This window comes from Camelus ferus, chromosome 9 (genome assembly GCF_009834535.1).
Source record: "Camelus ferus isolate YT-003-E chromosome 9, BCGSAC_Cfer_1.0, whole genome shotgun sequence".
Classification (NCBI taxonomy): domain Eukaryota; kingdom Metazoa; phylum Chordata; class Mammalia; order Artiodactyla; family Camelidae; genus Camelus; species Camelus ferus.
The window spans coordinates 61,514,422-61,525,461 of NC_045704.1; the positions used below are offsets into that span (position 1 = coordinate 61,514,422).

An 11,040-nucleotide genomic window follows, 5' to 3' on the forward strand; every position below is an offset into this window, starting at 1 on the left:
ACACTCTATTAAATCCCTTAGCACTCTACCCCTATTCCTAAAATCTTTCATAATCATAGTAGTTTTTCATGACATCAAAAGCCAAAACAGCACAAGTTGCAGGAAAGTGTCTCATATTACCTGAAAGACTACAAAGGATTTAGAGTTCTACATGTAAAATGATCGTGGCCTCTTTTCTAGGCTTTTGGAGTATAACTTTCATAAGTCAGTTGGCCCACCAGAGTAATTAAAGAGATTAGAATATAGTGTTTACTGAGTTTTGGTTAAGTTTTATCTTGTGCATTGAATGACAGGATAAAGTAGTATATTGCAGATTTCACATATTCCTTACTCTCCACCTCCACACCAGCCCTGTGTCAGCTTATGGAAGTAGGTGTCTCCAGTACCCTGATGTTATATGTTTCTTCAGCTGCTGATCACATTACTCTGTAGCCTTCCCTTATTCATTTTCTAGGTCAAGACAAAACTCGTGGCCCTCTGTTAAAAGCACCTGCTTAAGGCTGGCTTTCATTAGTATTTCACATCCCTGTTCTCCATTTTACCTGCACTCTGCCCTTTCATGTGGAAACCATCCTTCATATGAGCTGGAATGGCTCTTTTACTCACCTTTTCTTCTAAAGCCCTTAAGCTTTCTAATACATGAATGGGTGTGGGTATGGATGAACTAGTACTCAAATGTACACAAGGTGTGAAATATATTGATATTTTATTAGTTTTATTCCAGGTAAACATATTGAACCAAATTGCAAATTACATCACTATTGAAGTTAGATGGACAATCCCACCACATGGGGTTTCTGAGGTTTGGTGCAGTAGTTCATCTTGACGGCCTCCTGTATACAGTCACTGTAGTCTGTATCACACTTGCCACACTTACAGCTCACAGCTACAGGGTAGGAGAAATAAGGAGTTACATGGTGTGGGCATCCTGGTATTTCTACAGTCTTGTACATGAAGTCTCTATAAGTACAAACATCCTGGGACAGAGCAAATTTGGGAAGAAACAGCTTGCCATTGAAATCCTGAGGAAAGAAGGAAAAAAGGAGCATAATGTGATAAGGCTTTAGGAACATACAGATAATGGGAACAGATAAAAATTAATTCACTTATATTCCTTTGTCACAAATAGGACTAGAGGAGGATTCCTTAGCTCTGTTCCCAAATAACAACCCAACATATCTACATTAAATCCCATACAGAAAAAAGTGACACTCCCTCTGTTTTATCCTATATCATGAGAATAAGATAAAGTTTAAATAAATTCTGGAAGTAAAACTGTTATAAAATTATCTGTATCAATACTGTTGAGTAGATAATGTGATCTGTGCACTCTACCTCTAGGGAGCCAATAACCATTAGATTTTAGAAATAAGCTTGTGGTTTATCTCATTTTCTTTCTGAGTCTAGCATTTTCTAATTTATAGCTAAAAGAAGTGAGATGAACTACATACCCGTGTCATACAATATCCAGCACAGATGGTGGTGTTGATAGTTAGGCAGTAAGCACACTCTTTCCTTTCGACATGCATCATATACTCAGTTGGAATACAAAAAGACATTGCTTGCCCACATGCAAGGCCAAAAAGCACGGACATCAGGAAGATAGCAGTCATGCTAAATCAAAGATAAAATTAAAGTATCTATTACATGTATCCTTTAGGACATTCAGAAGAGGCATTTGGAAAGAGCTACAATGTGTGTATGTGTATATACATGTATTTATTGAATGCCTACTTTGTCCTAGGCCCTATATTAGATGTTTTTACATAGTAAATACTCTCAATAACCTTTCTTTATACACTTAGATGTGGCTATGATCCATATACTCCATAGTGTCAGAGCTCACATAGTGAAGGTCCTGCTTGCAAGTGCCATTTAGCTCCACTGGGCAATGAAATGGCAAGCTTGAAACACCACAGAAAAATGGCAGAGACACATATGTTAATTAAGTAGAAAATAATTCATTCAATGGAAACAATTGAAATACCTGCCTTTATCACCATAAAAAGTAAGTTAAAAGACTTCAGTAAAGGTTTTCTCAGAAATGTGGTTTTCTAAAAATTTTGGTTAAATAGCTTAAAAGGTTAACGAACTGGTCATAATCAGAAAGGGCAAAGAAACCAAGAAAATGCATAATCAAATTTCAGGACCGGCTCAATGTAAAAAATCTTGTATATGTGCTATATATTGCCTGTCAAGAAAGGCAAGATGAGGCTAGAGAAAGTTCAAAAAGGTCAACTAAAATTACCACTAATGTTAAGCAGCTAACCCAGATATCTAAACCCCCACCCTCCTCAACCCTTAGGATATTCCTTTAAGACTGAAAGAAATAGAGTTGGAAAAATAAAGTTATTTTACTCAGAAATTATATGAAATTCATTATCTTAAGAAGATTATGGAGGCAAAAATATAGGTTGACAGAATGAGAGTGATACAATCAGGGGTGACAGGTCCATCGTAGGCTAGCCAGGAAAGTAAAATAAGTTTCAGCTGCATGGGAGACAAAAGGATCCACCATGCCTCAGGAAGGAGAACATGTATCTCAACAAATCCTGCCTGAGGAAGAGTGTGTCCAATGTCAACTGGACATTGTCATGAGCTAGGTAATATTATGACTTATTTAATTTCGCTAATGAGAGAGAGTAATCAAATTCCAGACTTTTGGTTGTAAGTTGATCACTTCAAAGATTAAGATTTTTTTCATCTTAGAAATATGGTACAGTTAGCTAGGTATATTTGGATTTTTTTCCTTTTCAAGTATCATTGTCAGAAAAGAAAATAGACATCTTAATGGAGTAGCATTATCTTTGAACACAAACATGTTTTATTATTCTATTATAAATTATAATTTATTAAACATTGTTATTCAAGCATCAAAAATATATCAAGATTTTCTCAAATCTATCAATTATATCCCAATAGCATCTTAAGCTGCGTACATTAAAACTTCCATTAACTGAAATCTCGAAGACTCAATATCAGTTAACAAAAATTTTTATCTTTAATCAACTTGTAAGAAAAAATGAAGCCACATTCAACAAGCTACCATGTATTTATTTTAAACGTCAACTTCCAGAGATTAGTGATCATTCCAACCAGTCTCCTATGAGTAGAATGAGAGTTGCAGATAAATTAGATAAACATATACTGAGCATTTGAACCAGGCACTGAGAGATACAAAATGGATAAGCTATGGTATTTGACCTCAAGGGCTGATAGCCTACTGAAGGAGATAACTATGTAACTATGAACACTAAAAATAAAAATACATATTGTTTGACTCATAACACCAAGTATTGGTGAGCAACTAGAACCCTCATATGCTGCTGGTGGGATTGTAAAATGGTACATACAAATATTTTGAAAAACAGTTTGATAGTTTCTTATAAAATTAAACATGTACTTAACTGATGACCCAGCAATTCCACTCAAATATTCACTCAAGATAAATAAAAAGATGTATCTACAAAAAGTACATATTGTTTTAAGTGCTTTCAAAGGGTCAAAATTATGACTCTGCGACCAAAAATAGTCAATGGTTTCTTCTATATAGACAAGGAAGTGAATTAATCCATTAAGAAGGGTTTTCTGGTGAACTCTTTCAAATAAAATGTTGCATATCCAAGCATTCTTGGAGGTTTTTTGGTATTTCAACTAGGGAGCAAAAATACAAGCACTGCTTGATCATGGAGTCTGGTTTTCTCACTGCCACACAAACGTGAGCTCCCTCAGTGGTATAGAGTTGGTTCCATTATTTTAGAGCCACAGACTTAGAGGATCCTCTGTAGGATCTTAAAAATACTGAGTAAATGATGTAAAATACTCACCCGTCATGATCATATGGTTCTTGCCTGTCTAGTCAGCCAGCTGCTGGATTTTTTACCATAGGAAATAATTAACTTCACATATTTTAACTTTTAGCTCTATGATCTATATAAAATAGGTAGATAGATAACCTAGTAATGAGAATATGGGTCCTGGAGTTAAGGAACAGAATTCTATTTCAAAATCTCCCACGAATCTATGAGAAGTCAACCAAGATATTAAATCTATCTGGGCCTTATTTCCCCATCTGCAAAACAGAAAGAAACAAATACACCTGATCCTTTTAAAGCTGTAGAATAAAAAAGTTTTGAAAGTTTTACCTATTATTATCATATTTATTATGGACACTGTATATTTTTCTCAAGTTTCTCTTATAAATGTAAAACTCTAACAAAAAGAAAAATTACAACTGCTGTATTATCAGCAACAATAGCTGATAACTTTATAAAGAAAGTAAGAATTATTCTTTCTCCTTTATTGCAAATAGTAAAACTTCAGCCACAAAAATCTTTCTGGGCCTCAATTTCTTCAGCTGTAAAAGGAAGGCTTAGAACTAGAAGATGATTAGGAAGACATTTTCAGCACAAATAGACTACAATCCTATGTGATAAATTAATGTCAGATCCCTGGTCTAAGAGTTAATGATCTAGAATTCTGCTTCTAGATTTTACTGAAATTGTTTGTAACTGAGAAATTTAGTATCTTTGTGCCTCCACTTTTCCATATACTCCTTCCTAAAATCGTGATAAGAATAAAATAATACATGTGAAGCACTTGGAATGCCACAGAGGACTATGTAACTATATAATACTGTATACACAAATCATTGTTAGTTAATACTTCCTGATATGATCTGCCACAATTTCTTTTTTATTGTCACCTGAATTCTTACCCTCTGCAACTTAATTGCCTCTGTTAAAATCATCATAAATGATTTACTGAGCACCTAATCACAGAAGTATAATTTCTGGCCTTAAATAATGAGAAGTAAATTTTTCAGTGCCATGACCACCTATGTCTACACTTCCAACATTTTTCTTTATTCCAAAATGTCCTCTTTCCTTTGCCCCTTACCCAACCTTTTCTCTCATCTTTTTGTTCTCACTATCTTCACTCTTTTTTTTAACCTTCATTCTTAAACACGTTTCTCTCTGCTCAACTAATTTCCTTCACCAATCTTTTCTCTCCAAATCCCTTACTGTATTATGAAAAGAATCAATTGTCTACCCTGTGAACAATCCAGAAACCTCACTAAAGCAATATATTTTTCTAGAGAGCAAAAAGTACTATAAGGTAGGTGGTGTATGCATTGGACACTATCCAAGGGGGTTTAGCTATAACTAAAATAATGCAGAGTAAATTACCTCTGCAGGTGCCCCAAACGGAATTTACTCTAAGTTTTCTCAGAAGTATATTATCATCAAAGATAATTATTGGTAATTGACAGGATTTAATACACAGATTATTCAACTGATTAAAATATTTGAATCAAATGTAAATAAGGAAGGGAAGGCCATGAACATCAAACAGCCTTCATTAGGGAATGGACCAATTTTTCCTCTTCCTTGAAGTCAGTAAAATATTTTCTTATCCTTATGTATATAGTTCACTCATCTTAACCCACCATTGAACAATTTAGGGCAGTAATTAGAATTTCTAGAGCCTATCAAAGCAAATTATCACTGAGCATCTAACCATTTTTAAATAAATGCTAAAATGATGAAAATGAAAGAAATTCAGAATAGCAGCATTTCATTTCACAAAGCCTTCTCAATGTAGACACCTACCTTACTTTGCATTGGTGAGCTGATGCTGTAACAACCCAGACTAAAATCTCTTGGTTCATTTTATACCCTTCAGGATAATTCCTCTCTGATCTTCTTGTTTATATAATCACGTTTGAATTACTGGCTTCTTATCTAAGAAACATCTATTGAAAATTCATACAGAGCCCCAAATAAAATGTGTTTAGACAAACAATTTCACAACATCTTCCTCTGGAAACTCTGACATTATTGCAGTATGAATTTTCCTTTCTCCTATTTCAAAATAAAATTACCCTTTTAAATATATCCTTTATTAATATCTATTAATATTTTAAAAAGATGTACATAGAATTTTGAAAAAAAACACAATCAAAACAAAAAACCCTTAACATCATCTAAGTAAATCTTAGGAATAAAATTTTATTTGGGGCTTGAGTTCCCCAAAGTTTACCTAAATGCTCACTTAGAAATATATAAAATTATTACCCATCTATAAAGCAAAGGCAATTTCCTTATGGTAATCCAGGGCAATTGTTTTTAATTTGGATTTAAAAAGGAATAAAATTTACATGTGGGAAATAATAGTCATGTAAGTAAATGGCCAAATCTGTTGATGTCAAACTGACTGAGATCAAATCCTGGCTCTGCCATTTACTAGCTACACAACATTTGCATGCTTGAGCTCTCTTTACTTCAGTTTCTTTACCTATTTAAAGGAATTATCAGTGTTTGTGTAAAGTACTTAACACAGTGTCTGGCATATAATAAATGCTCAACAAATGATAGCTAATTTAAAATAACTCAGTATTTATTTATTTTAAAAATAATTAGCTATAGCACCTAGTACATAGTAGGAAATTACTGTATTTGTTGAATGCATACATGATTAAGGGAGTGCATGGATAATTAATGAATTTTTGGAATCAACACACTTATCTCCATCCCACAGCTATAATTCAATTTTATCCCTTTTAACCTATTTACCTTACTGTAACAAAAGTAATATGTCAAAAGTTCAATGAGAATACATCATTGCCCCTAGTAAAAAAAGTCCCAACTTAGGTTATTATTATTTACAAAGTCACTCACAATCTATTTCTTCTCTCTAGTTTTATCTTTCACTGTTTCCCACCCCTCCCCCATCTTCCCTACCTTTTCTCCACTTCCTATGTTTTTCAGCCACACTGAACTGAGATCCTCAAATCAGTTACATTCTCTCTCGCCTCTAAGTCTTTTCATGTTTTTCATATGTCATTCCCTCTATCTGGAACATCTGCCTGATCCCTCATTCCATGTCTTATGTTACCCAACTCCTACTCATTCTTTATGATTTAACTGAGAAAGAACCCCTCTGCAAAGCCTTCTCTGATTCCACAAGATCTTTCTCATAGTTAGTAGTCTTAAAAGAATTAGAGAAAACATATAGAACATCTGGCACACGGTAGATGCTCAATAAATCATAGATATTATTTAACAACCTCATTAGTCTTCATTTATCCTAGTCTATATTATTAATAAAAGTTATGGGAAAAAATGAGGCCTGGTATAGGTGAGTCTCCCTGGAGGGAAGATTGGGAGGTCAAGGAAGAATCTGGGATATATATCAGGAAAAGCCATTCTAGAAACCTTCATATCTTGGGACTATGAGCTACTATGTAGTAAGAGAAGAACTATAAAAACAGGGAAAGTGGAAATGAGGATGTCAAACTTAACCTGCTTCATGTGATTCCATGTTAAAACAAGAGTATGGTAACTGTGAGAATGTTAGATGTTTGTTTTTAATGGAGTTAGTGACTCTGTTGTATAAAGTATTGATTCAGGAGCTCAGTTTCTAATAGATTTAAATACAATCTCTGGGAAATATATATACACATAATAGGTAACTGATGTACACTTGGCCTATTACTAGAAGAACTATAACAAATATCATACACTTCAGTAATAGTTTTCTTTTCAAAAAGGCTCTCATGTATATGATCTCATACTGTTAAAAGAATTCAGCCAGACTGAATTTTCACTTCTGGCCTAGATTTACTTTCCCATGTAAAATAACTATAAACAAGACAAGATATATGAAACAATAGTACTATACACATTGGACATTAGGCAACAAAGGAAAGTGACCCTAGAGAGATGGGAAACAAACAAAGTATCTATAGCTTACTCCCTAGAGAAAGTTTCTGGCCTACTGGTGCAGGGAGGGCTACCAGGGCAGAGGCCAAAATGTCCCCAAAATGAACAGAAGGACTTGGAAATTCATAGAGCTCCAGGCACCTACAGTTCTCAAAGAAGAATATTGGAGAAGAGAGAACTGCTCAGAGAGTAAATTCTGGAGATCTGTAGAGTATCTCTGAGTATTTAGCTGAAAACTGATAAACTCATATGAGGAAACTGGATGAGACTGAGGAAATAAACTTCTGAAAGGTTAAAAAGGACAGTGCTCAGACAGATACAGGAATAGCAGCTGTTCCAAGAAGCAATAGTGAAAACTCTCCTAATTCATGGGAAATTTGGTCATATAAAGGTTTTGCCTCACTTTGGGGGGAAAATTAGCCCTAGACTAAATGCTATTCTGATCCTGCCTGGCAAAACTTAAAAGCTAGACCCAAAAGGATCAACTCTTTGCAAGTAACTGAACTGAGTCAAATAACAAAGGTGAATGATATTTATAGAAATACAGCAGATGTGGAGAACACACTAGTGCTTACCAGCTGGGAGAGGAAGGGAAGTAGGGATAAGATAGGAGTAGGGGATTAAAAGGTACAAACTACTATGTATAAAATAAATAAGTTGCAAGGATGTGTTGTACAGCATAGGGAATATAGCCAATATTTAAGAACATTAAATATTGAATCACTATATTGTACACATGAAACTAGCATAATATTGCAAATCAACTATACTTCAATAAAAAAATTATAACAATATCTGGTACCCAAAATTATAATCCATAATATGTGGCATTCAATAAACAAATTACTAGTCATACAAAAAAGCAAGAAAATGCAATTCATGATGAAGAAAAAATTAATCAATTGAAACTGACCCAGAAATTGTACACATAATAAAATTAGTAGACAAAAGACTTCAAAATATGACACCACCAAATGAACACAATAATTTTCCAATTACTGATGCCAAACAAATGGAAGTTTGTGAGTTACTGAAAAAGAATTAAAAATAATTATTTTAAAGAAACTCATCAAGATTCAAGGAAATAAGATAAATAACTCAATGAACTCAGGAAAACAATACATGAAAAAGAGAGAACTTCAATAATGAGACAGAAATCATTAAAAAAAAAAAACAGGAATTCTGGGGCTGAATAATTGTAATCATATTGAACTCCAGAATATAAATTAAAAGACAGACTTGTTGAAAATAACTGTGGCTACAATATTTTGTTAATAAATGTACAATATACAAAGATATAAATGGGGGTATCAACAACATAAAGTGGGGAAAGCAAGTAAATTTGTAGAATGTTTTTATGCAATTTGTTACCAGCTTAAAATAGACTTATAAATATGAGATATTTATATGAGCTTCATGGTAATCACAAAGAAAAACCTATAATAGATACACAAATGATAAAGAAAAAAGAATCAAAACAACTACAAAAAGTTAACAAATCACAAAGATGGCAAGAGAGGAAGAAAGGAAACAAAAGAACTACAAAACAGTCAGAAAACAACAAAATGGTAATAGTAAATTCTTAAATATCAATAATTACTCTACATGTAATGGTTTAAATTCTCAACTTAAAAGATATAGTGTGGCTGAATGGATAAAAAAAAAAAAAGACTCAATAATATGCTGCCTACAAGAAACTCACTTAAGCTTTAAGGACACTCATAGGTTGAAAGTGAAGGGTGGAAAAGATATCCCATGCAATACATAGAGTTCGGAAAATTGGATAGCCACACGCAAAAGAATGATATTAGACCATTATATTACACCATACACAAAAATTAACTCAAAATAGATTAAAGACTTAGATGTAAGACCTGATACCATAAAAGTCCTAGAAGAAAACACAGGCAGTACGTTCTTTGACGTTGGTCTTAGCAATATTTTTCTGTATATGTATCCTCAGGCAAGAAAAGGAAAAGTGAAAATAAACAAATGGGACTAATCAAACTAAAAAGCTTCTTCACAGCAAAGGAAACCAAAACAAAAATAAAAAAACGACCTATCAAACAGAAGAAGATATTTGCAAATGATATATCTGATAAGGAGTTAATATCCAAAAAGTATAAAGAACTCATACAGTTTAACATTAAAAAAAAACCCTATTAAAAAATGGGCAGAGAACTTGATCAGCATTTTTCAAGAAAAGACAAACAAATAACCAACAGGCACATGAAAAGATGTTCACCATCACTAGTTAATAGGGAAATGCAAATCAAAACCACTATGAGATATCACCTCACACCCATCAGAATGGCTGATCCCTCATATAATCAAAAAGACAAGAAATAACAAGTGTTGGAGAGTATGTGAAGAAAGGGGAACCTTCAGACACTGTTGGTAGGAAGGTAAACTGGTGCAGCCACTATGGAATACAATCTGGGGATCCCTCAAAAAATTAAGAATAACACTATATGATCCATCTTTTTCACTTCTGGGAATAAATCCAAATGAAAATACTAATTCAAAAAGATGTATTCAGGGAAGAGAACAAGATGGTGGATTAGAAGGAGCCAGAGCTCACCTCCTCTCACAAACACACCAAAATCACAACTAACTACAGAACCACTATTGATAAAGAAGACAGGAACCTACTAGAAAAGATCTTCCATAACTGAAAGCATAAAGAAGAAACCACAACAAAACAGGTAGGGGGGTCTGATTCACAATATAATCAAATCTCATACTCCCTGGGTGGGTGGCCCACAAACTGGAGAATAATTGCATTGCAGAGGTTCTTAACAGGACTGACAGTTCTGAGCCCCACATTGGGCTCCTCAGCCTGAGTGTCTGACAGCAGGAAGAGGAGCCTGCAGAGTATTTGGCTTTGAAGTCTAGTAGGGTTTAATTGCAGGAGCTCCATGGGGTTGGGGGAGGTAGATATTACTCTTAAGGGATGCAAAATCTTGTGCTCACCAGGACCACAGGTGAAAGCAGTAATTTCATAGGAGCCTGGGTCAGACCTACCTGCTGTTCTTAGAGGGTCTCCTCAGGAGGGGGGAGGGGAAGCTGTGGATCACCCTGGGGACATAGACATGGTGGAGGACAGATCAGGGAATACTCATCTGCATGAACTCTTCTTTCTGGAGATATACATCTTTCTTGGGTCATTAGCACTAAGACCTGGCCCCACCCAACAGCCTGTAAGCTCCAGTACTGGAACACCCCAAGCCAAACAACTGACTAGGTAGGGACACATCCCCACCCATCAGCAGATAGGCTGCCTAAAGACTTCCTAAGCCCACAGCTGCCTCTAGAC

The 11,040-nt window shown here is 34.6% G+C and overlaps 1 protein-coding gene across 1 annotated transcript; it reads right to left on the reverse strand.

Annotated features, from left to right (window-relative positions):
• Positions 1–690: 690 nt before the first annotated feature.
• TSHB (thyroid stimulating hormone subunit beta) lies at positions 691–1,782 on the reverse strand. The gene is made up of 2 exons (XM_032488213.1): positions 1,452–1,782; positions 691–1,022 (listed from the first exon to the last, which is right to left on the reverse strand). Exons 1-2 carry the CDS (start codon positions 1,611–1,613, stop codon positions 768–770), a joined length of 417 nt encoding a protein of 138 aa, XP_032344104.1. The 5' UTR covers positions 1,614–1,782; the 3' UTR covers positions 691–767.
• Between the last annotated feature and the right edge of the window lie 9,258 nt (positions 1,783–11,040).